This window comes from Sorex araneus, chromosome 6 (assembly GCF_027595985.1).
Source record: "Sorex araneus isolate mSorAra2 chromosome 6, mSorAra2.pri, whole genome shotgun sequence".
Lineage (NCBI taxonomy): Eukaryota > Metazoa > Chordata > Mammalia > Eulipotyphla > Soricidae > Sorex > Sorex araneus.
In genome coordinates, this window is record NC_073307.1 from 97,040,714 (window position 1) to 97,066,423 (window position 25,710).

General features: G+C 55.0%; 2 protein-coding genes and 1 long non-coding RNA gene across 4 annotated transcripts in view; 2 read left to right on the forward strand and 1 right to left on the reverse strand.

Moving 5' to 3' along the window:
* The window catches only part of ACO2 (aconitase 2), a 49,400-nt gene that overhangs the window by 696 nt on the left and 22,994 nt on the right, over positions 1–25,710 (forward strand). The window contains exon 1 of one of the 2 annotated variants that reach the window (XM_004610541.3): positions 17,208–17,354. The exons of the other annotated variant lie outside the window; for it this stretch is intronic. Coding sequence (XP_004610598.1) covers positions 17,319–17,354 — 36 coding nt within the window. The 5' untranslated portion in view covers positions 17,208–17,318. Of the gene's footprint in view, positions 1–17,207; positions 17,355–25,710 lie in introns of those variants that run through there. 2 annotated transcript variants of the gene reach the window in all.
* LOC129405780 (uncharacterized) lies at positions 619–6,981 on the forward strand. The gene is made up of 3 exons (XR_008630770.1): positions 619–1,002; positions 2,280–2,424; positions 5,046–6,981. It is a non-coding gene; the product is annotated as an uncharacterized LOC129405780 (long non-coding RNA).
* PHF5A (PHD finger protein 5A) lies at positions 7,122–16,857 on the reverse strand. Its single transcript, XM_004610540.2, has 4 exons — positions 16,729–16,857; positions 16,098–16,121; positions 15,114–15,280; positions 7,122–7,656 (listed from the first exon to the last, which is right to left on the reverse strand). Exons 1-4 carry the CDS (start codon positions 16,778–16,780, stop codon positions 7,567–7,569), a joined length of 333 nt encoding a protein of 110 aa, XP_004610597.1. The 5' UTR covers positions 16,781–16,857; the 3' UTR covers positions 7,122–7,566.

Below are 25,710 nucleotides of genomic sequence, written 5' to 3' on the forward strand. Positions count from 1 at the left end.
AGGCGGCCGGGCCCCCCGCCGGCCCGCCGCGCCCCTGCCCCGCGAACCTCTCTGAAAGCGTGCTGGGAGCGTCAGGTGCCTGCGCCCCCGAAACTCACTGTAGACGTGGGAGGGGGTGCGTGGAGGTCGCGGGGAGCGGCCCTTCGGCCCAGCAGCGCCCCCTGCTCGGACGCTCGCTCTATCTGGGCCCCCACCCCGCCCTGACCCCCCCCCCCCGACGGCTCGGAGCGCCCCAGTTTCGCTCACTTCGCGGGTAGTTGGGGGCAAGAGGGGGTTCCCCGGGGACGGCGCGAAGCGTTTCGGACTTTGATCGATTCGGGGCGGCCCGAGGTCTCGGAGCGCCTCGGGCCCCCTTTGGGGGGCCTCTGCGACGCGGGCGCCAGCGCGAGGGGCACAGAGGGGCCGCGGGCCCGGGAGCTGAACCCGCCAGCGCCCCGTTCCCTCGCGGCGGGGAAAGGGCCCGCGTGGGCTCCGCGCAGGCGCGCGGGCGCGGCCTGTCAGCAGACGCCCCCGTTCCTTCTCCCGGGACGGCGACCCCCGTCGGGCGCTCGGGGAAACCGTATTCCTCCTAGTAGCGGCGCCCGCCCTAGCCAAAGGCGCCGGGCTCGCGCTCGGGACCGCGCCGCTGGCGGCCGGGCTCGCCGAACCCGGGGCGGGGCGTGCCAGGCCCGAGCGCTCCCTCCACTCCGCACCCCTCGGCCTCTGAGCCGGCCGCGAAGTTGGGGGTTGGGAGGGCAGGTTGGAGGGCAATGCCCGGGTGAGGTCAGGCGGACTGGACTGCCAGGTGGCGATGCCCGGGGCGCCCGGGAGCTGGCACCTAGTCTTCTCCCGTCTCTTGAGTCGTTCGTTTTTCCAATTCCCTCCCCGTCTTCGACCTTTATTCTCATTCGAGACGGTTCCAGCCCAACGGCAGCCTCCGAACCCACGTGGGGTGGCGAGATCCGAAAGTTTCCAGCTACAATCGGTTTGCTTGCACCCCTACCCCCAGCCTGCGCCTCCCTGGTCGGTTTATTTATTTATTTATTTTTTTATTTTTGGCAAGGGCAAAGAGCAACGAACGGTAGCGGAGGGGCTTAATGCGCATTCCTCGGCTCCGGGAGTCACGCTGAATTGGAGGGCAAACTCCAGAGAGCCCGGAGGGCCCGACCCACCCCGCCCCCGCCCCGCCCCCGCTTCGGCTTCAACTCCTGGGGTTCCTCCAGGGACTACTTGCCTCGTGCGTCAGCGGGCGGCACCGCGTCACCAGCACGCCCCCTCGTCCTTACCCCTGCCTCCCCTCCCCTCCCCTCCCCTCCCCTCCCCTCCCCTCCCCTCCTGCCCGCGCGCGCGCGTGCTCCCGCCCGGCGCGCTCCAGCCGCCGGAGCTCCGACCCACGCGAAGGGTTTCGGAACATCCAGGAGCTAAAAATATATCCGGCGGGTTAGCAACAGCCTCGCCATTGGCCCGAGCGCGGGGAGCGGCGACACCTGATTGGGTTTTCGGTCCAACCGCTAAGGACTAAGGACGGGGGCCGAGGGCCAAAGAGCCGGGGGGCCCAGCGGGGAAGGGGGTGGTGGTTGCGTTTGCGCACTGGGTCGTTGGGCTGTGCAAGGGATGCTGGTATTTGTGGTCATTTTTATTCGAGACAGCCATGGACAGAGGATTGGGAATCCTACCCAGCCCTGCCGACTTAGCAAATCTGTTAAGCGTGCTTTCTTACCAAACCTGGGGGTTAAACGTGATACTGTATGTAAGGCCCGTCTCAAGTAGTAGCTGTGCTTAAAGGGAGCCGTTCTGGCCCCGTGGCATTCTACACTGCCCCTGCCGAGTTCCTTGAGCGTTTCCCCGAGAAGAAACCTCTCAGGGGCGCCTGGCGGGTTACTCAGTGGTAGATGCAGACGTTGAATATATGAGGCCCGGGATTCTATGCCCCCGCACCTAGTTTCCTGAGCCGGCTTGATGGCTGAGCTGAAATGAATACTCAGGGTGTGCCCTGCAAGGGGGGTGGGGGTGTGTGTTTCATCCTTGAATTCCGTGAAGGCTGAGGGCGGGCCACTGGGCGCTATGCTCCGAACTCCTCACTTTCCTCCCAGTGTCCACACCTGCCCAGAGCAGTATCAAACAAAATGGAGCAATGCAGCCTCCCTGGCAAAGGGGAGAGCTCTGGGAGAGGGTGAGCATATAAATAGGAAAAGGTAAAATGGGGGCGGGGGTAATCGCCCTTCCTAATTGCTGTCTTCATTTATCATGTGATGAGAGGGATGTTTTTCCCTTGCTCAACCCGTGATTTCATCTTGCAGAGGGCTTAATTGTGAAGCCGAATGTGGGCTCAAGCATCCCCAGTCTCCTCCCACCTCGAATAATCACATGTTGAAAGGCACACACGGGTGTTTGCAGCTTCGGGAGCAAAGCTGCAGAGGAGGGAGACGGCGCGGACCGTCTGGGGTAAGCAAGTCAGGCCAGATGTTTGGCTGCCCTGACCAGTCAGGCTGGTCATAATTAACCCCAATTAACTCGAGGGGATGAATGAACTCTTATACATACTTGCCAGGATGAGAAATTTTGCTTTTTATAAAGCTCTCCAGGTAAATAGTTCCTCAGTTTGACTCTTGGGCTGCCCCGCTCCTGCAGGGCCGGAACAGAGCCAGAGAGATGTGGTGGTGGTGGGGGGGGGCTGGGCCCTGACAGCCAATGATTTGTTGTTTACTCACCTCGCTGGGAAATGAATCAAATCAACAAGGCAAATGAGCAAACCTGCCTATTGTTGAGACACTAACAACCGCAGCTTTGGAAGAAGGCGCCGTATCCGCCAGAGTGGCAGCTGACGGGCCACTTGGGGAACTGAGTCACTGGAGTTCCTATTTCAGGCCTTACAGCTTTTTCCACGCCTGATGCCTTTTCGCCACAGAATAGTATGAGCAAGCGCTGGCGGAAAGCCCTGAGATCCGCGATGTGATGGGGTTTGAGTTTTTGGTCTTCGCTCCTTCAGGAGTGCTCACTGTGGCCTAAGCGTCACAGCGCTCAGTGGTTTCACGAGCCAAAGAACAGTCTAACCCCTACGACTCTTTCCCGTGTATGTTATGGCTTCCAGCTGTAATAGAGCTACAGGTCAGAAGAGACGATGGATACAGTCTCCCTGAAATTTAGCTCCCTTTAATTCCCTGGGGAGTTTTCTTCACTTAGAAGCTTCTAACCGGCAGGCCAAGGACCACATTTCGTGGATGTCATGGCTTGGCATACAAGGACACACTAAACATTCTAAAGTGAGCTGATGGCATTTAAAAACAGGGACAGAGAGAGTGCAGCGGGTAGGGTATGTGCCTTGCACATGCCAGCCTGGGTCCGGTCACCAGCAATCTCATACGGTCCCGAGCCTGCCAGGAGTGATTCCCGAGTGTGGCACAGCCAGGAGTAACCAGTTGTGGCCGGATGTGGCCACAAAACAAACACAAAAAAAATGACATTATACCAAAATTTGATTTGGGGGTCATACCTAGAAATTCTGGGGGACCAGTCCATGTGATGCTGGGACTCCGAGTTCCCACACGTACAGCACATGATCTAGTTCTTTCAGCCATCGCTTCAGTCCCCAAATACATCAATTTGTCACTTGTCCTGAATTCAAGACTTTGCTAACTTCAAGCTAGCAGTTCAGTTGTCAGGACCGTCCTCCTGAGGGCCACTGCCGGCCGCTTCCCTTCCCCAGCACTCCCCGAGGGATGATGAAGGCCACAATTTGTCACGACTGGGCTGTGCACATACGCCTCTTCCCAATCCGATCACTCAGCCAGATTCCTGAGCGATGCTCCCTTTCCAGTTCAGTGTCATAAGGCATCGCAGCTGCCTACTGTGTGCGTGCAGTGAAGGGAGAAGCAGAATCTGGGGGTCTTGTCATGCAGCTAGCCCACTATTTTAGAATGTCTTGGATGCTTTAGAATGAAATAAAATGAAAACTAGAGGGCAGTCCACAAAACAAGTATTTCACAAAGCCTGTTTCCGTTGTCCATTAGGCACAACAAATCAAGACTCATTGCTTTCCCCTGCAGTGTTGGGGTTCAAACCCCCCAGTTTCACTCCTGCAAGGAAACTTTTCTACTGCTGAATTTTATCGGGCCTTTCCCCCAAAGTAGGGGCACCTCTGGTAATACTCTAGGGGCCACGTGGCAATGGGGACTAGACTCAGGGTCTTGCACACGCTAAGTGTGTACTCCACCACTTGAGGTATTTCGTTAGCCCCATGACCTTTGAGTTCAGAACATCTGGAAGCATCCGAGCTCAGGCCCTCAGGAGCAAGCTGTCGGCCAGGTGACAGGAGGTAGAGGGGCATTTCAAGCGAAAGGTACAGAGCCGAGAAGGCAGGGAGTATTCAAGGAATGTGCCTTCAACTGCCAGGCCAGTAAAGAAAGACCCAAGTGTGAGGGTAGGAAGCAGGATGGGACGGCTTAGCGAGCCCTCAGTGCCGTGGTTTATGCATTTAGCCATAAGGTGTGTGTGTGTGGGGGGGCTTAAGGGACACCGTCTACAAAGGACCTTCCTGAGAAAATCCAAACATTTACAAGATGAAATGTTTTGGAGTCATACGCGGCAGCGTACAGGGCTTACTCCTAGCTCTGTGCTCAGGGAGCATTCCTGGCGGTGCCAAGGATTGAGCCTGCGTTAGCTTCGTCAAGGCCAAGCACGTTACCTGCCGTACCTCCTCCGGCCCTTCAGTCCTGACACCAAGAAGGAAACCCTTCGACTTCTCATGACTATTTCTTCTTTTGGGGGGGGCCCACACCAGGTGCTGGGGTTTTGCTCAGGGGTCCACGGCAAGCCAGGCAAGGCCCGTCACTCCTGTCCCAGCTCCCAGCCCCTCAGGTGATGTGAAGGCTTCCATTGTACTGTATTCTGGGCCGGGGCAAATAAACCAGGACAGATTACGAAATTAGGTGACAGAGGAGAGTTCAGTGGAAGTCACTGGGCTGAGGCCGGCCTTGTGTGGCTGCTGGTCACACACACTGTGGTGGGGGCTCGCCCTTGAAGAGTCTCCTGGGAATAATCTTCAGTTCCCTCACTTGACCTTTCAGAAGCCTGGAGTTGGGACGGAGGTGGATCTTGCTGAGACTAAGGAGTAACCTCTAAAAGCAGTCGCAGATGAAAATGTTATGTGAAGCGAGTGGCTGATAAGTAAATGAATAAAACTGAACTGGGGGTGGCTGGAGCAAACACAGGCTGCCCGGGAGCCCCAGGCCTGGTCCCTGCAGTCCCACCAGAAGTGACTCCGGTGTGCCGAGTTGGGAGGAGCCGCCAAACAAAGCCAAACAGAAGGAGAAAAGACATCCTCGTGTCTTCTTGCAACCCCCCTGCCCCCCAAATAAACCCAAAACCCATCACACTGTTGCCCTCAATGGAAGTGTGACTCAGGAGCGGGCAGCACTGCTGAGTCTGGCTCTGCTGGAAAAGGGAAACTATGGAATTCACACATATTCATTTATAGTCTAAAAATGACACGGTCTCTGTACAACCCCTGCAGAACCCGCGACGAGCTCTTAGCGCTCCTTGGATGCACTGCCCTGTTCAGATGCTTCTCCACTAGTGTCCTCTCCTGGACCCAGCCCTTGGTCCTGCATAGCCTTAAATCCCTATTATCAAAAACAAAAACAAAACAAAAAAAACCACCTCTATCATCTGCTTCTCTTGCCTTTATTCATTTTGGGGCCACACTTTGTGGTGTTTAGGGCTCAGTCCTGGGGGGCTTGGGGGGGGCCATACATGGTGCCAGGGATGGAACCTAGGCTGGCCGTGTGCACTGCTCTCCGGCCGCCCCGTCACTGCAGTACTACTCTCTGCAGGGCAGAACTGACTGTCCCACTGTCAGGGACCACAGCTCAGCAGGTTTCAGTCACCACCAAATGTCATCAAGAAAACGCTTCAAGGCACGTTGGGGGGGGCCCTGAATAAGGGGGGGCTAGTTCCCAGTGGGGGTCTGGAGACTGGCTGAGGAGGGCTCAGCAGAGCAGAAGGAAGGATCTGAGAGCAGGATTAGAGGCTGGGGCAGGGCTGGCAGGCGGAAGAGGAGCCCCAGGCTCCGGAGTGGGGGCGAGGGACGGGGAAGCCCCCAGGGTCATCTCTCCTGCTCCAACTAGGCCAAGTTCCCCTCCTCTGTGCTGGGGGAGGCTTATCCGGAACTGCTTGGTGAGGTCTCGCTCGGTTCCCGGAAGGCAGATTCTATCTCGGCCCAGGGCAGACGCCACCCTTTGCTGACCCAGACGGGAAGCCCAGACTCATCTCTCCCTGGCTCCGGTACCAAGTCACTCTGGAACCTCATGTCAGACCCCTGGGCTCTGCTGGGCTTGTCACCTTTCCAGATAATGTGTCGGAGCCTCAGTGAGGGACATCGCAGATGGCGAGTGTTCTCCCCAGTGACACGACCCTGGAGTGCGCACAAACGGGAGTTTGGTGAGTCCGGGTTTGGCCTTAATCTGGTCATTTTCTTAAAATGGGAACCATCCTTACTAGAAGAATACTTATTTTTAACTGGGGGGGTGGGAAAGGGGCACCCCTGTGCTTTGGACTCCTCCTGGCGATGCTTGGAGGCCCATATGAAATGCCGAGTGGGCCGTGGTCAAGGCAAATGCCCTGCAGATGTCCTCCCCGCTGTACTATCGCTCTGGCCCCCTCCGCGGTTCAGTTTTATGAAACAAACAAGTTCAGTCCTTCTCATTATCAATTTGAGTATTTTGTCTCATTACTTTAAACTCTCCTATTCCAAACTGAGATGCGGGTCAGAGATTTGTCCCTAAGGCCAGGCACTTGCCTTGCATGTGGCCGCGTTGGCAACAACCCTGGTTCAATTCCTGGCACTGCATACAGTCGGCTGAGCACTGCCAGGGGTCACTGCTGGGCACAGGATCAGGAACAACCCCTGAGCACTGCAGGACACGGCCCCAAGGTGCCCCCCGCAAAAAATACTAGACAGGAAGAGTTATATTTCCAGAAATGACCTCGCTTTACCTCCAATCAAAGGCATGTGCAGTTCTGAATTCCTTCCAGTAGTAGTAAGAGAACAGGTGCCTGAAGAATCCCTCCACCTCCTTGAATCACAGATTCCTGGCTGACTGGAATGAATTCCTACCCCTCCATCAGGACAGTGATGACGACCAGAAAGGAAACACCCACTTTATTAATCCAACAGCGAGGAGGTTCCCAGCGTCTCGGGGTGAGCAGACGGCTCTGCGTGGCGTGCAGACTCGAGGCCCCAGCGGGTTCACCCGTGAGAGCTGCCAAGGGAGCACATCCTCACTGGGGGGCTGGGGTGGGGGGGGGCTCATTGCCGCCCCCTCAAACCGAAGGCATCAACCCTGAGTGTGCGCTGGTCTTAGGGGCTCGTGGTGCCAGAGCGATCCTCGCCCCGCCCCCGTTCCAGAAAAGCCCACACTCATGTGTGCCGAGTGTGGGGCGCGCAATCCTGAGGACGGAGGGGCCAGGCGCCTGGGTACGGACAGGCGATTCCGGGGACACGCTGGCTCACCCCCTCTCTGTTGGCAACGGTGGGCGTCGTCCTGGCAGCTGCACCAGCTGGGCGGGGGGAGGGAGGGGGCCCACCTATCACCTCTTCTTGAAGCCGTATTTTTTGCGTTCGTAGAAGAGATCCGTCTTGGAACTCCCCAAATTGACAATCTTTGGGCAACCGTCTCTCTGGAAAACAGGACAGAGAAATTATAAGAAATTTTCTGAGTCTGAATTAGGAGGGACTGGAGAGAAAAGTTACCTTTAATGACTTCTTTCTGTTCTGGAGTGCCCCACTTATGCGCAGTGCCAGGGCCTGAGTCTGGGCTGGCCACGCGCAAGCCAAGGGCCTTAATCCCTGCACTGATTCTTTCTCCAGTCCTGAACCAGATATGAAAATAAATTATTTCTTTGGTTTGTCTTGCGGCCACCCCTGGCTGTGTGTGTGGCGCTGTGCAGGCGCCTTACCCCTGTACTGTTCGAGGCTCAGGACCTCCTCGAGGCACGCTTGATTTTTTGTTCTGGGGCCACACCCGGTGGTTATCAAGGATGGCTCCTGGTGGGCTCACGGGGGACTATGTGTAAGGAAACGCCCGACCGGCTGCATTATGGCTCCGCCCCAATCATGCGGCCTCTGGGGGCCCCGTGCACGTCCACTCTGGTCCCCTGCGCATATGAGCTCGAGAGCCCTCAGTGGGCAGCTGTGCTCTGCAGAATGACAGAAAGGCCACGGACACTTTCTCCTACTGGATAGAACCTTGACAGAACTGGGGCTGGGTGAGGATGGCCCCACACTACCCCTGTGCGTCTCTGGCGACTCCCCCCAACAGTGCTCTCTGCGGAGGCTGCTGTTGGAGAAGCGGGGTGATGGCGCGCACCCACAGTGACCTCACTCCTCCACTGGAAAGTGCGCCACGCCTAACTGGCACTGCGAGCTTCTAGAAGACAGGCCCCGTGCTCGGCCCTGTGAGCCCTTGTCTGAAGCAGGGTGTGCTGGGGGAGCAAGCCCGGGACCCCGCCTCGCCGAGCTCCCCAAGGAGCGTTCAAACCCTAACTGAAGTCCTGGCACGAATGCGGAACCAGCATCCTCGCAGGCCCGAGTGCTGCAGAGAGCTGTGACCGCTTGTGGAACCGCGGGCAAGTCACTTCCTGGACATACACGCCAGACCAGGAGACCAGGGGGTGGATCAGGCCAGAGTTTCAGATGGAGCCCTGGGGAGGGCAGCGAGGGGCCCCAGGACAGGGCCCAGTCCCGGTGCCAACTTACTAACCCCTCTTTACCTTTATTGTTGGTTTTGGGGCCACACGAGCAGTGCCTGAGGATTACTCCTGGCTCTGCACTCAGGAATCTCTCCTGGTGGGTTCAGGGGACCAAATGGGATGCGGGGATTGAATCTGGACCCGCCGCAGGCGAGGCAAATACCCTACCCGCTATATTCTCTGCCACCTCCCTTTTTCTGAGGGGGGAGGAGCACCCAGCAATGCTCAGGGATCACTCCTGGTGGTGCTGGGGGCAACAGGAGGTGCGAGGGATTCAGACTGGGGTTGACTGTCTGCAAGGCAAGACCTCACCTTACCTCCTGTACTCTCCGGCCTTTCTAAGTCACATGTCAAACTATGACAATGTTAGAACCTCCTCAGAGTCTAACAGCAAATAAACAAGCTTGGCGCCAGGCCTGGCATTCGGTCACCCTTCAGCGTGCTAGAGTAACTGGGCCTGAGAGTTCGTGCAATGGGCTGGGGCACAAGCTCTGCACGCAGGAGGCCAGCTCCATCCCTGGCAAACGGTCCTCAGCCCGGCTGGGAACAACCCCGCCAGGTGGCACGTGTGGTCCCTAAACCCAACACCAGCCTGCACCATGGCACGTGCAGTCTCCCTGCTGGCCTCCTGCTGGGGTCAGCTGCAGCCCCGAACAGTCCACCGGAAACAGTGGGGCTTTCTCAAGTAAGGAGGGTGTTTCAGGGGGCCCAGGTGCTGGCCCTGTGTGGTCGCCCCCGGTTCAAATCCCCAGCCAGGCTGCCTGCGGTGCTCCAAGCACTGCCTGGGGTCATTCCTGAGCAGCACCATGACTAGCCGCTGGACAGCGCCCCCTGCCCCCCACTGAGAGAACAGAGCTTCCTAACCCCCAGCGAGCCCAACACAAACAGCGACACACCTCACTCAGCACGGCTCAGAGGACAGGGACAGCGACAGAGGCTAAAGCACAGTGAGCCACACACACAGTGGACACCACCTGTAAGAACGTCGGAGGGACAGAGACAGGGGCGCTGGCCTTGTACACGGTAGACCCAGGTTTGGTTCCTGACACCCTATATAGTCTCCTGAGTCTGCCAAAGGTGATCCCTGATCGCAGAGCCAGGAATGGGCACAGCCAGGTGTGATCCCAAATAAAAAGTAGAAAAAAAAAAAAACCACGAATATTACTATTGCAAACTTCTTACCTAAACTATAGTAACACACAGATCCAGTATAGTTAAAATTGTTCTGTTCATGTAGTTATTCTTGGTAGTCTGTTGCCAACTAAAGGAACAAGGAACCTTGATCACAGACATGCATGTACAGGAGAAACCAGTATCCACAGGGCCTGATACGATCTGTGGCTCCAGGAATCCACTGGGGCTCCTGGAACACTTCCTCTGAGTATTTGGGGGGCGGGGGAGGATCCCCTGTAAATTTAGAAACTAGGATTCCATCTATTTCATTTTTTAACGCTGGAAACCCAGTGCACCCCCTACCCTCTTGCGCAGTCCCCTGTCCCCACTCCCAGGGTGCCCAGCCTTGCCAGAGCTGCAGGGCTGAGGGGCAGATCAGGAAGACGGGGGTCTGGGGGGACTCGGAGGAGCAGGGGCAGCACTGGAGAGCTGGAGGGGATTGATTGCTTTTGTTTCTTGGAACACACCTGGCCGTGCCCCGAGGGCTCACTCCTGGGGAGCGTGGAGGACTAATTGGGGTCCCCAGGTCCGAACACGGTCTGCTACACGCCAGGCAACCAGCAGTACTGCTGTGCCAGCCCTGCAGAGGCCACTGACACACCCCTGCAAACGTCTGCCAAGCGTGGCAGCTCCAAGAGCATCTTCCTGTCCTAGAGTCCGTGCGGGCTGAAGCGGGCTTGCCGTGAGTGCTCAGGGTCCATGTCCTACAGCCCCTTCATGTCTAAGAGTCCCCACAAGTTAACAACTGCCTGTTTCCAGGCTCCTAAATAACGCCAGGGGCACCGAGGCTTTTGCATCTCTCTCCTGAGGAGGAATCAGTTTTATTTCTAGGGCAAGAAAAAAAAAATTATCTTGAACCAGAGATGACTCTCAAGAAACATTTAAAAAACCCAAAAACCCAACACCAGAGAACAGCATACCAAAGGGAATGTGTGTCAACCTGAAATGCCGCGAAAGACAACTGAAAACCTGAGAGCAGAAGACCACCAGGACTAAAGACGGTTCCCAGACCTCCTGTTCTTATAAACGATGACAGAAGTGAGTGGGTGACCTGCTTTAGTAACAGCACCTGGGAACTTTTTTTTGGGGGGCGGGGTAGGGAGGGGCTTTGGTATGCTCAGTCATCACTCCTGACGGGCAGGAGGACCATACGGAGTGCTGGAGATCAAGTCAAGGTCGGCTGCAAGCAAGGCAAGTATTCTTCCTGCAGCACTGCCAGCCGCAGCCCCAGAACCATCTCCCCCTCAACAAAAGGCACATACTGGCAACATACAGGTGGCCAGCAGCCAAGTCAAGACTTGGCCATAGGGGTCCAGAGACAGTACAGTGGGTAAGGCCGTGCACACTATCTGGAATCTCCTATGCTCCCCCATCATTACCAGTAGTGATTCTTAAGTGCAAAGCCAGGGGTAGTCCCCTCCCCCCAAATCCCACTAAACACAAGACTTGACTATGGCCCCCTAACATGGCTTCCCAGAACCCAGCATCCCCATGGTGAGTTAGAGTTGAAGGGAACGCTAACTTCCTCAAGGAACCTTGCAGAGTGCCCAATCTTTTGCTTCTACTAACTGCTGTGTGTGCTTAAGAGAATGACAAAAATAGTAGGAGATGGTGAGGCCCGGCCTGGCCGTCCTGCAGAATGAGAGACCTGAGTTAAACCACACACCCTAAAAGGGGCGGAACACCTTCACTGGTCCAGTTCACCAGCACCCGACTCCTGAGGATTCTCCGAATTTTCGCCTTGGGGAGAATATGGGGGTGGGTGGGCAATAATGAAGAAACATTGAAAAACATGAGACAGAGGCACATTTCGGTCACTGATCTGCCACTTAACTATCATGTCACCGAGGGCCGAGCTGCTTCCCATCTCCAAGCCTGTCTCGTCTTCCGTATCGCACAGAGACAGGGCAATGCTCGTAACTGCTGTTTGGGGAAGGGCGCAGAGCCAGCCGGCTCCACCCCTAGCACCCCATATGGCCCCTGAGCCCTACCAGGAGTGATCCCTGGCACCACCGGATGTGCCCCCTCAAACAAACAAAAACCCAAAGCAAGGGGCTGGAGCGATAGCACAGCGGGTAGGGCGTTTGCCTTGCACGCGGCCAACCCGGGTTCTAATCCCAGCATCCTATATGGTCCCCTGAGCACTACCAGGAGTAATTCCTGAGTGAAGAGCCAGGAGTAACCCCTGTGCATCGCCGGGTGTGACCCAAAAACAAAACAAAACAAAACAAAAAACTCAAAGCAAAGTGTAGCTGTTTTTCTTCTGTTTTTCTTGTTATTTTTTGCCAGGCTTCGGGAGGTGTTCTGGGGGCCCCAGGGCGCGGGGCTGAGCCCTGGCCTTCTGCATACTTAGTCTGCACCTCGGTCAAGCTCTTTCTGTTGCTTTGCTGTTTTTAGTTGGGAAACTTAAGGAAAATGTTCAATGGAAGCAGCAAAGGGACACAAAAGGTTAAGGGTAGTCCAGAGGACTTGAAACTACCAATCAGTGCGCTGAGGGCAATGCCCAGTTATTATCCAACTTCTGAATTGTCTAGAGGCTTTGAGAGACTCTAAGTGGGAACATCCGCTTACTGCGCCGGGTCCCTTGTAAATCATGAAAGCCGGGGGCGGGAGGGGCCAGAGCTGGGGGTGCGGGGGGCGGCTGCAGAGGCAAGAGCCCAGGCCCTTATCGTCACGTCTGCAAGGCTGAGAGGCTGGATCATGTCTCTGGAGTCTTTGTGTTCCTTGGAAACTCTCGCTGGGTAAATGTGAGACCAGCTGTCATCTCAAATATCCTTAGAACATTCCTACGGAAACGTGATGTAGAGGAAATGACATCTAGACCAGCTCTGAAGAGACAGAATGAGGTCCAAGGATCCCAAGGTTATCAGATCACAGGCACATGGAGACCCATCACACAGTCATTAACATTAAGCACCCTCTGATCCCAAGCTGCCGCCAGATAGGAACTCAACCTATAACCACGCAAACGTTTAGAAAATGCTCTTGGGGCTGGAGAGAGAGAGAGAGAGAGAGTACGGTGGGTAGGGCACTTGTCTTGCTTACCACAGCCCCGGGTCTGAACCCTGTCACCCCATATAGTTCTCGGAGCCCGCCAGGAGTAATTCTTGAGTGCAGAGCCAGGAGTAATCTCTGAGTACTGCTGGGTGTGACCCAAAAAAACAAACTAAAAAAAGAACTGAAGGTGCCGGAGCAATAGTGCAGTGGGTAGGACACTTTCCTTGCACGAGGCCAACCCAGGTTCAATCGCCAGCATCCCATATGGTCCCCTGAGCACCACCAGGAGTATCACTACCAGAGTGTGTCCCAAAAACTAAATAAAAGGGGAAATATTTTTTAAAAAAACTGAACGCTTTCTCTTCACTGCTAGAAACTTATCAGTTTCACTGCTTCTATGTTACCTTAGTTACCAAAACCCACCCAGTACCAGACCCAAGGATGGAATCATACTGATGACATAGGGAGCATCAAACACATGGGACACGCTTCCACTACAGACCAAGAAACCAGGAACAGGGAAACAGGAGAAGAAATGCACAAACCAAGGTCTTTTTTTTTTTTTTTTTGGACACTGGTAGTACTCAGGGATCACGCCTGGCTGGGCTCAGTGACCACATGCGATGCTGGGGATCAAACCTGGGCAGGCTGTACACAAGGCAAGTGCTTACTTGCTGTACTACAGCTCCACTCCCCAAGGCCCCCTGGAGAGCTATCAGGGGAAACACGATGGTCAACGTAAATTGGGAGTTTAGGGAAGGAGAGCGTTCAAATTGTTCAAATCAATGGCAATTGTTTTTGATACCCATGACCTCATCTCCCTAGAGAGCAGCCTCGGAGAAAGATCTCAGGCCTGACACGTTCCACTCATGCAGGAAGACAGGCTGCCAATGGCAGAAGCTTGAGGTGGTCGAGTTTCCACACACAGCCACACCCCATCAATGGGACTCAGGAAAGGACAACAGGAGGGGCCACAGAGACAGTCCAGCTTCCTTACGTGCCCAGGAGGGACACCCAGCACTCCCTGATTCCAAGCCCCAGGAATGATCTCTGAGCGCAGGGCCAGGAGCAAGCGCTCAACACAGTGGGTGTGGCCCCCCAAAAGACAAAACAGGATGGGGGGGTCCCCCCGGCGCCTCAGTGGTTGTGCACGTGCATGACACCCCGGCTCAAGCCAGAACACACAGTACAAGGATACAAACAGCAGAGCAGGGAAACCATGAGGCTTTGTCAGATGGTCTGGGACTGCCACTCAGAAGCTGGGCGATACTGGGGAACGCAGAGATCAACACTCTATTTAATGAAGTTAAACACAAAGACAACGTAACCCCTCCAGAAGGCTGCTCACGGAACTCAGAATTACGTCCATTTTGCTATGCCTCAGATTAGGTAAGCAGAGCCCTACACTAGCCCGCAGACTGTAGGCCACGTTTCCTTTGATGGCGTCCTAAGAAGAAAGTAAGTCAATGGCCAGAGACAGTATAACAGGCAGGCACTTTGCTTGTGTGCAGCTGACCTCGGTTCAATCCCCAGCACCCGAGACTGTTTCCTAGTACAGAACCAGGAGTAAGCCGAGTACCGCTGGTGTGAACCACCCCACCCTCTGCCCTTAATATAAAGAACAACAGGCAAACCTTCCTTTTGCATATCTGCAAGCCCCCTGTGCCAACACACGGCTCAACCTGTGCAAACTAACCAGCACACCGTGTCCAGGAGCAGTAAGTTCTAAAATACAACCACCATCACCATAAATAGCAAACACACCAAAGGCATTTTTGGGCAACTTTCAATTCAAATATTACCACAGCTACCCCAACTGCGTGAAGCGAGACGTTCTGGGTGGCCATAATAAACCATGCACTTTAAGTGCAGGATGTTGGTTCTAAAAAAAAAAAAAAAATAGACACCAAAGGAACAGAGAGGGTTCCCCAACTTAGTGCTCTTGCATTTCTGCCCTTGTTGCCAAAGTGCACTCAGAGAATGTAAAGAAAGGATAACCTGGAGAATGAGCTAAATGTAGGGCCGCAGAGGGCAACATTTTACAAACTAAAAGGAGGAGGGCTCTGGAGACATCATACAGGTTAAGGCGCTTGGCTTGCACATGGCCAACCCTGATCCCACCCCCGGCACCACATATGGTCCCTCTGGCACTGAGCACCAGCAGGTGAGGAGCCCCCAGTAAACAAGGTGGGCTGGAACTCTCAGCTGACACTCACATCCTTCTCCTGGATGGTGCACTCCTTACAGTAGTAGGCATCTGAGACGCCAGGGCCTCCGCAGATGACACAGCGCCCTTGGTAAGAGCCGTAATTACACTCATCACAGATGCGCACTAAGGTGCAGGGACGCACGTAGGAGTCACAGATCACACACTTGCCATCACCTGAAAGAAAGAATGAAATGATGATGAGGTGCAGATACCTCCTCAGTGTCGCTCACGGCAGGGGGAACTACAATGGTCTCCTCTGGCATGCCACAGATGGAGCCCAGGCCCACACACATGGAAGGCATGTGCTCTGCCACCCAGCCACATCCTGCTCACTAGTCGTTTTGGGGGGGTCAGGGGAGGGGCCTTAGACCACACCCCACAGGCTATTCCTCTGTTTAGCTCTTTATTTTGCGTAGGGCATCGTGAAGTGCTGGAGACCAATCCGTGGGAGCCAATATGAGGCAAGTGATTTACCCTGTGGACTCCCTCTGGCATTCCCATTAGACTTCTGGGCCATCTACTTTGGTGTCACCAAACTTGACTCATCTAGTCCACTTCACTCCCCAAATAATATGGGATCAACTAACCGGAAAGCTTAGAACAGCTCCTGGCTACTGACCCACATGTGTAATTACTCTGGAAACACTGGGAAGTATCAAACTACTTCCGGAACAAAGCTAGAAGTTTCCTCTAAATCTAAACACACTGCCACACACGTGTATGGAGGGATACAAAGACGTGCTCAAGGGGTGGAGAACAGGCCTCGCACATGCCAAGCCCTGGGCTAGATCTCCCACGCGGGGCCCCAAAACCCCACTCTAAGCAGTGCTGTAAAACAAAACAGAAATCGCAAACTGGAATGGGGTGCTGAGGGGCGCTCATGGCGGGGGCCTGGCACTGTGTCCACATGCCTCCTGGCCCATCTACTCAATGCCCTTCCGCTGGCTCCACTTGGACGAGCGGCGTGTTTGGAAGGGTGTGCTCCACTCACATTTTTCACACAGTCTTCCAATGGCTGCAAGATTCGAAACGGTAGAGAACCATTAGTCCTAAGGTTTCGACAGAATTGATTCCTGAGCTCCGGGTGGGGGTCAGAAGCAAGAGGCTGCAGCGACCCCGGGAGGAGGGGGGACGGGGGGAGTCCCACGAGGAAACCACGATCCCAACCAAACCCGTCCGTTCTTTTGGATTTGGGAACAAACTCGGTGATGCTCAGGGCTCAACGCCTGGCCGCGCTGGGCACTCAGTCCCGGCGGGGCTCCTAGGACTGTATGTGGTGTCAGGGACAGAAGCCCGGCAGGCTGCGTGCGAGGTTTAGCGCCTAGCGCCCTGCTTTCTCTTGGGCGCCCACGCGTTCTAGAACCCCTCCCCAACCCTGAGTCAAGTCTCCCCAGACCTGACCCGGCCGCCCGCCTCCCGCTCCGGCTCACGGGCCCCGCCCTCTTTTCAAGTTACAAACCCGCGCGCCGCAACCCGCCCCACGAGGCGGGAAACGGGGCACGACTATGGCAACACCCGAAGGAAGAGTTGGAGGGGAACGTGGCGACTCCTCGCCACCCGCCCACCCCCAGCCCCTAATTCCACCTCCAGCCAAACAGCCCGAGGACAGGAAACAGTCTCACCGACACCGGCCTGCTTGCGGCAAAAGATCAAGTCCGGATGATGTTTAGCCATCCCTCCCGCTCGCGCAGGCCAGCGGAAGCTCTATGAACTTCCGTCCGACCTTTAACCCCCATCGTTCCTGCCCCCTTTCCCCCGTGATTGGCCCTCTGGGTTTCCATCAACTTTTACTCTCTCGCACTAAACCCCGTTCGCTCTCGCGAGAGCAATGTCCTGCGGTTCCCAAGACAAATTTTACGAGTTACTAGGGGAAGTAGGTCCTGGCAGGTGCAGGAAATTAAAAAAATACATATGTACACACACACGTCTTTTCCAGATCTTGGTGGAAGAAACAACTGAAAAATTCACTTCAAGAAATCTTCATGCTCGGTGTTTACTGTCGCAAGGGTTTTTTGGGGCCGCTCTTTGCTCTCGCACCGCCACTCGGCTCGCGGGAGCTCCGCCCACAGCGCTCAGGGCCCTGGCGCCGGTGGAGGCTCCGCCCCCCCGCCGTGACACGCCGCACCTCGGGCCCCGCCCCCGCGCCTGGAGGCTTTAAATGCTCCGTGTGGAACGTCACTTTCACGCGACCTAATCTTTGTCAGTGCACAAAATGGCGCCTTACAGCCTGCTGGTGACCCGGTTGCAGGTGAGCGGACTCAGGGCCCTCTGGGTTCACGGGGGCGGGGTGCCTCCTGCTGTGCCTGCGGCTGTGGGCGAGGCGAGGCCAGGTGAGGCGGATCCGACCTGCGGCCAAGTTTTCGTCGACCTGCCGCGGCCCAAAGCCCGCGCCCGCGCCTCTGGGGCCCGAGGTCAAGGCGTCCCCGTCTCCGTCCGCCCCGCGGCTGCGTGCCCGCCCCGCGGGCTGCGAGGGTCCGTGCAGCAGCGGCCGGGGGGGCGAGTGGAGGCTCCTCATTTCCCCTTCTCGAGGGTCGAGCGCCTTTCCCGCCGGGGTTCTCTTCCTCAAGGTGAAGACAAGGTGACTGGGGGGCGCGGCCGGCGTGGAGCCGTTAGGCCCCGGGCCCGAAGGCCGCGCTTATCTCTCAGCACCCGCCGCCCGCCGGACAGCTGCAGCCGCGGCCGCTGGGCCCGGGCTGCAGAGAAACAGCTCGTCCCCCGTGATCGGCCCCGGGGCGCCCTGTGGGGCCGTGTAGGCAGCCGAGAGGCCGAGGGGGGCACCCCGCAGAGTAAAGGATAACGGGACCCCGGTACCCGTGGCCTCTCGCCTGGACGTGGGACGGCGAGCGCGCCCCGATTCCTGGTCATCTCCTCGCGGGGTTCGCGGGACCGTCCGGCGGGGTCGTGATTCCCACCCGCGGGCGGGGGAGTTGCGGGAAAGTGGGTGAAAGTTCTCGCCGTCCGGATGTCGCCGCAGTGCTCCGGCGGAGCCTCTGCCCCGCTCCCGGCCGAGCGCGTCGGTGTCATCCGGCCCTCCCTGAACTCTGATCCGGGCCGTGGGAGCTGACACTTGTGTTTGTGCGAGCCGCACGTGGAGTACTAGGACCGTTAGCGGGTGGGAGGGTTGTGTCTCGACTATTTGACCTTGACTCTCCTGTTAATGAATCATCTAGAAAATTGACTCTGACTGCCAGGTGATTCCCCCCCAGCCCCCCCCCCCCACGGCTAACTTGATAACTCTAGGCAGGGTTATCTAGGCAGCCTTTTCTTCATAAAGGCTCAATGTCATGTGTATATTTTGTGATTAAAATTTTTTACTGGGGGGCGGCACACCTGTTTGTGCTTATTTCTGGCTCTCCTCTTAGGGATCACTCCAGTCAGGGGACCCATCAGGGCATCCATTCTCAGAAGTCAGCTGTCTGCAAGGCGAGCGCCCGACCACTCTCTTTACTATCGAGCCCCTGTCAGGTTATTAAAAATAATAACTTTGTTATTAAAAATGCAAACCAACATTTGTAGACGTTCTCTAAACCCTCTTCTCTTGACTTTTGGAACCTACTTTGAATCAAGGGGTGCAACTTTGATTAAGAAATTTCAAAATTTAAGTGCTGTACTAGGGAAAGGTTAAGAAAAAAAAACTAGCTTAAGTTTTTTAAGAGAACCACATTGCCTAAATTTAAGTCATACATCTTAGAGTGAAGTTCATATTTTGAAATATTCTGTTTTGCAAGGTGGTTAGATAGTACAGCAGGTAGGATGCTTGCCTTGCACATGACCAACCCGGGTTCAGTCCCCAGCACCCCAATTGGTCCCCTGTCCCCACCAGGAGTGTCCTTGAGCACACAGCCAGGGTTAAGCCCTGAGCACTACCTGTTGTAGCCTCTTCACCCCCAAAAAAAGACTGTGTGCAGAGACATGAAATTTGTCCTAACATTGCCTTCGAGTCATTTGATTTGGTAGGTTAGTATGTGGAAAGGGTTGTTTCTTCTTGACCTTGCTCTCATGGTAGAGCAAAGTCAGACAGTATTGTTAGATTTTTTTTTTTTTTTTTTTTTTGCTTTTTGATGCAGGCAACCCCGGCAGTGCTCAGGGGTTATTCCTGGCTTTGCACTCAGGAATAACTCCTAGCAGTGCACGGGGGACCATAGAGGATGCAGGGGATCAAACCCCGGTTGGCTGTGTGCAAGGCAAGCACCCTCCCCACTGTACTATTGCTCTGGCTCCAGGTTATTTGATTATTTGATCCCAGATTTATTCAGTTAGGGAGGGATGGCTAATATTAGCATTTTTGCACTAAGAAATATCTTGGAAAGCATGTGCTATGGACAGAAAGATCTGGGTCAGAGTTCATGCCTTGCTCGGGTCTGTGACCTTGAGCAAGTTATTTGAGTTCTGATTTCCTCATCTCCAGTGGGGACAATCCTCATTGACATTTATTGACTACTTTGTAATTCGCTTTTACTCAGACCGTGAGGATAAGTACAGAGTGAGGAGAAAGTGGGGCATCCTTACTTACAATCGTCAGTTGGCCATTCTCCCCTTTCACAGATGAACAGTCCAAGATGTAAGGGCGTGGGTGAATCCCGATGGCAGAGTCGGGATTTTACAATCCAGATCTCCTTTGTTCATTCAGCCAAGAAGATGAATGATACTGTATGACATAGCTTCCCAGTCTGTCAGACACCATGGGCAGCTGACCCTGTCCTCTGGAACCTCAGAGTCCTCTCCTTTGTGACGAGTGACATTGGAGAAGTGATGGGACTGTCTTTGTTGTCATGCCCACAGAATTCTGTCCGTGCATTCCTTTACTCCTACCTCATTCACACACGCACAGGTACCCTCTTAGTGCTTTGTCTGCAAGGAGAAGCACGGGACAGTCATGTTCTCATGGAGTTTCATCAGGTAGATTTTTTTTTGGGGGTGGTGGTGTGAGTTGGGCCACACCCCTCAGTGCTCAGGAGCTACTTCTGGCAGTACTCAGGGAACTATAAATAGTGCTGGGTATTGAACTGGGCTTGTCCTCATGTAAACAAGCACCTTAACCCCTGCTACTGTCTTTCTGGCCCTTCAATAAATTCTGATGGGTTCTTCCTCAGAGAATGTCAGAGAGGCCAAAATATTTTTAGTCAGAATGTTTTTTTTTGTCCCTTGACTGGATCAGAGGTGAGGTGGATAATGGAATGATGGCAGTTACTGCTTCCATTGAAAGTGGGTAACATCTATCTCACAGTGAGCTAAGGGAACCTGTAGGACCTATCTTATAGACAGAAACAATAAGACAAAAAGCAGGGCTGGAGTGATAATACAGTGGGTAGCACTCTTACCTTGCACACGGCTGACCCGTGTTGAATCCCTGGCATCCCACATAGTAGTCTCTTGAGCAACTCCCCAAAATAGGGGAACTAGAGGGATAGTACAGCAGCTAAAGCACTTGCCTTGTACACAGCCAACCTAGGTTTGATTTCCAACACCCCGTACAGCCCCCGCCAGGAATGACTAACTGAGCACAGACCCAGGAGTAAGTCCTGAACATCACTGGGCTTGCCCACCCCCCAAAAAAATCAAGAAAGAAAGAAAAAAAAACAATTAGAGACAGAACAGTGCAGTGATTAGGTACGTACTTTCCCTTTTGTTAATGCAATATCAATATATATGAGTGCTGCCTAAGATACTAATAGTACAGCTGACTTATTTAATAGTCATTGAATAGCTGCAGAGTATTTAGAATCAGCCTGCACCAAGTGCTATTGAAGTAAATGAAATGGACTTGCCTAGGGTCGACTGCTGACTTTTGTAGCTATGATTTGAATCTCTGTCTCCTGAGGTCCTGACACCCCCAGTGCCCACTTCCCTTCGGCATCCTGACTTGGCCTGTCACCCAGGGTTCCTCCATGCTCCATATTCTGAGGACAGTGCCTTTTTTTTTGGGGGGGGGGGGTGTTACACCTGGTGATGCACAGGGCTTAATCCTGGCTCTGCACTCTGGAATTACTCCTGGCGGTTCTCAGGGGACCATATGGGATGCTGGGAATCAAACCTGGGTCAGCCGCGTGCAAGGCAAACGCCCTACCCACTGTGCTATTGCTTAACCCCCGACAGTGCTTTTTAAGTTAAAAGTTGTTCCTGTTTGACAGTACATGTCAACAGGTGATAATTAAAAATGAAGAAAATGTGATTTTGGGGGCCGGGGGCTAGGGAGGTGGCCACACGCAGCAGTGCTCAGGGCTTACTCCTGGCTCGATACTCAGGAATCTCTCCTAGTGGGTTCAGGGGACCCTATGGTTTGACCCAACCATGGCAGGGATCAAACCCAGGTTGACCATGTGCAAGGCAAATGCCTTATCTGCTGTACTAACCCTGAAAATGGTGCCATTTTTGATAAGTCCCGTGTACACAGAGTGTCAATATGAACAGAAATATGAGCGGGTGGGCAGTGCAGAGTCAGTTCTCGGGGTTTTGATTTTCCCCTAAGGCACTTGGCTGCTGAGTTCTCAGGCGACCTTGGGGAAGTCATGTAACTGTTGGCCGTCTGAGTGCAGGTTGGACTACGAAGCATGGTGGATGGGGCCAGAGAGATAGGGCAGAGGTTAAAGCTTTTGCCTTGCATGTGACTGACCATTAGCTCCCTGGCACCACATATGGTCCCTTGAGCACCTCCAGGAGTGAGCACAGAGCCAGGAGTAAGCTTTGAGAACTGTCAGGTATAGCCCCTCCCAACCAAAAAATAAATATTACAAAGTGCTCTGTGAGAAGTCTTGGGGCTGAAGAGATGGTAAAGGGGCTAAAGGTGCTTTCCTGGATATGAGAAGTAGACGTAGCCCCTGAGCACCCCTGGTGTGACCTAACTCCTCACACCCTTTTTTGTTTTTTTGGCCCACATTGGTGGTGTTTAGGACTTGCTCCTGGCTGTGCGCCCAAGGATCAGCCCTGGTGGCCTGGGGGGAACCATATGTGGTACCGGGGATTAAACCCAGGTTGGCTACATGCAAGGCAAGTGCCCTCCCCACTCTACTATTGCTCCAGCCTCTCAAATTTTGCTTTCAATTGTGCAACATCAGTCTGTTGGCCTGTTGACTCCGGGTCTGGACACGATCAACTATTGATTTGGATTGAGTGAGTGAATGAAAGACGAATGAGTTAACACACCTCCTCAAAGTTGGGAATTTGGACAGAGGGAGTAGAATCACCACTATGAAGACGAGGGAAGTGCGTGTTGCCATTGACTCAGTTGTCCCTAAAATAGTTATTGAAAACTGAAGATAGCCTGGCACTGTTCTAAACTCTGGGAGCATGACAGTGAACTAGAAAGTGGCGTGTCGGGGCCGGAGAGATAGTCCATTTACCTTCCATGCTGCCAAACTGGGTTCTATCCCTGGCATCCCATAGGGTCCCCGAGCCCTGCCCAGAGTCAGCCCTGAGCACAGTGGGGTATGGCCCCAAAACAAAAAAGTAGGAACTCATATTGTGGTTCTAGGGAGACAGGAAATTAACAAATAGGGCTGGGTAGTACAGCGGGTAGGGCGTTTGTTTGCCTTGCATGCGGCCAACCCGGGTTCGATTCCCGAATCCTATATGGTCTCCCAAGCACCAGCAGGCATTCATTCCTGAGTGTAGAGGCAGGAGTAAACTTCAGCATCGCCGGGTGTGACCCCAAAAAAGCAAAAAACAAAAATAGGAAATGAACAGACCCATCGAGCTGCTGGGTGCTCTGGGACTTAGCAAATAGGCTGTGGTTGAGAAAGTAGGGAGTAGCCATGGCACCGCTGGGAAAGGGGACAAGGGTGTAGGTGACATTTGAGTTAAGACTATTAAAAGGCGGCCCTTCAGCCTTGGGGAGGGGAGACAGGAAGCGGGGCCTGAGCCCTGCCGGCGAGGACTGGAAGTGAGGTCACTTGGCTGAGCTGCGGGAGAGATGACAGGCTGAGCAGGGAGTGGCGGCCTGGGCATAGAGCGTGGGTTTCACTTTGTGTGTGAAAACTTGTCAGGAGTATTAGACAGAGGGGACCGGGCCCTGAATTATGCCTGGAAAAAATTGTCCAAGCTGCTGCATTGATGATGAGCCACAGAAAGGCAAGTGAGGGTGCAGGTAACTCAGTGCCAACAAATGCCGTGACTTTGTTGTTGTTTTGTTTGTTGGGTCACATCTGGCGATGCTCAGGGGTTGGTTACTCCTGGCTTGGCATTCAGGAATCACTCCTGATGGGTTCTGGAGACCATATGAGATTCTGGGAATTGAACCCGGGTCCGCTGTTTGTAAGGCAAGTGCCCTACCCGATGTACTGTGGCTTTGGCCCCCATTGACCCCATGATTTTTGGATGTGTGACACCATCCTGCGCATCCAGTAGTTTCCAGTTGGGATCCTTCGGGATCCCAGCAGTTCCTTTGGGATCCCTGGCACCATCACAGCAAAGTGACCCTTGTCACTGCGACAGCTACAGGGAATGGTGGGGGTGGGGGAGGAAGAGGAGCCAGGGAGACTGTGGGTGCTGTTAGAAGGGCTCAGGGGGTAGTGACGGTGTCTGGGTCAAGGTTCTGAGTTCTCCCTGAGCTCCCGCCAGGCAGGCCCGTGTCCTCACCCCTCTGTCGTGCCCGCAGCGGGCCCGAGCCTTTGGCTGTGTCCCGGTGCTCGGTGGGAGGCCGAGGGCTTCCCAGAGGCCAGCCAGGGGAGAGTTTCAAGTGAGAGCTGGTGCATTAGGCAGAGGAAGGAGGGAGCAGCTTTAATGTTTCAGGAGCGTGCGGAGACTTCCTCTGCGAGCGAGCGAGCGAGCGAGCGCTGCTGTGGGTTCAGCCGGCCTCAGCCTTCTCTCACCTCAGGCTACACCCTGGAATGGGGCCGTTAATAAGGGGGCTGCGGGTTTAATGATGTCTGCCAAGTTCTTTATCCTCTTGTGCGCTATAAAACTTTGTAAACAGGGCCAGAGGGTAGCTTTTCTGTAGAGGGCGTGCCTCTGTGTCTGAGCTCCATCCCCAGTAGTGCCTGCCCCCCCAGATTCTGGGTTTGGTGAATGTGTGTGTGTGTGTGTGTGTGTGTGTGTGTGTGTGCGCGCGTGTGTGCGTGTGTGCGCGTGCGCGCGCGAAGAGAGAGAGAGAGAGAGATTTGGAGGGGCGGTGTGCCACACCCAGAGGTGCTCAGGGCTTACTCCTGGCTTTGTGCTTAGGGATCCCTCCTGGCAGGGCTCAGGGGGCTATATGGGATGCCAGGGATCGAACCCAAGTCAGCCACATGCTGTACCTGCTGTCCTGTCACCCCAGACCCTCTGAATAGTTTCTGATGTTATTTGGAAGCGGGACCCGTTTAGGGATTGGGGCTGTGGGTGGAACTGCAGGCACTTGCCTTGCATGTGTGAGGCCCTTCAAACCCACACTGGCTCTCGGGAGATTGCTTGTTCCTTCTGTCCCTTATCCTGCGCACTCTGCCCCGCCCCCCGGAGTCCTTCAGGAAACTCCCCGTGCTGTTTGGGGGCAGCAGTGAGTGTGAAGGGCAGCGCTGGGGAAACGTGCGCTCAAATTGTGTTCCCGGTACGTTCATCTCTTAGTAGGAAAGTCCTGGCGGCAGAGATTGGGACATTTTCAGATGGCTGTTTTCATCTTTGAAAGGGCTCTCAGGGCTGGAGCAGGGGGACAGGACCAGCCCACCCGCCCCATACTTCGCGGACTTTGACATTGCCGGGCCGGCTTGCCAGCCGTGCCCTGCTGCCCGTGCCCGGCAGCCCTCAGTGTGGCCTGCCTGCCGGCTGCACACTGACACACCTGAGGTCACAGAGGTCCTGAGCGCTGAGGACTCGGACAGAGGAGCCCGGGCTGCCACTAGACTCTTGCCCCATGCCGGTCCCAGGGGCACAAGCGGTTATAGGGGCCACAGTTCATCTGGCTCTGTGCCCCGTGCGGATGTTTGTCTTTTGGGGTGTGGTTGCCTCCTGCCCCGAATACCAGAAAGCTCCAGGGGCGGTGGCTAGAGGTGTGGGTCTCCTCGGGGACAGCATGGTGCCCGGCCACACTGTGGGGCTGCCTCTGGCGAACAGAGCAGAGCTCCTGATCTGCATGCAGGTCTCGGGGAGGCCTTGCCACCCCCACTGCCGCCAGCGGCATCCCCTGAAAGCACCCCCACACAGCTACGCTTTTCAGAGCCCGTTTGTAGGCTGAGATTCAAGCCTCTGAGAAGGACCGCTTCACTTTTGTGCTTGCCAGTTGCTTAGCAACCCAGGCTTCCTGCCAGGAGGAAAGGAACCTGCTAGGGGCAGCTCCCCCAGGGGCCACATGTCACACACAGTCCTGGGCAGGAAGAACCAGCAGCTGCTTGCTAAGGGCTGCTGGCTGAGGGTCGTGGTCAGGAGCCGGGGGTCTCCCCTACCGAGGCAGATGTTAGGGTCATCTGTTGGTGACAGGGACTGTATGAGTTCCCCGTGGTGTCAGGTGCCAAATTAGGAGTCCCCCGAATTCGGATTCTGCCCTTGAGTCAGCAGCCTGTTTGGGGTCCCCCCACATGGCTCAGGGGTTGCCTTGGGAGGTTGCCCTCGTGCGGTCTGGGCGACACAAGCTCCATATCTGACCTTCAGGGGCAGAGCTGGTAGAGAGATGAGGCCTTCACAGATGCTTTCGGGTCTGC

What these genes read in the sequence shown, in the direction of transcription:
- PHF5A (XM_004610540.2), bottom strand. Translation starts at nt 16,780, where the DNA reads ATGGCTAAACATCATCCGGACTTGATCTTTTGCCGCAAGCAGGCCGGT. An exon ending in CCGCAAGCAGGCCGGTGTCG is followed by an intron (nt 16,122 to 16,728) that starts GTGAGACTGTTT and finishes CGAATCTTGCAG; the next exon opens with CCATTGGAAGACTGTGTGAA. An exon ending in GCACCATCCAGGAGAAGGAT is followed by an intron (nt 7,657 to 15,113) that starts GTGAGTGTCAGC and finishes CCTGTTTTCCAG; the next exon opens with AGAGACGGTTGCCCAAAGAT.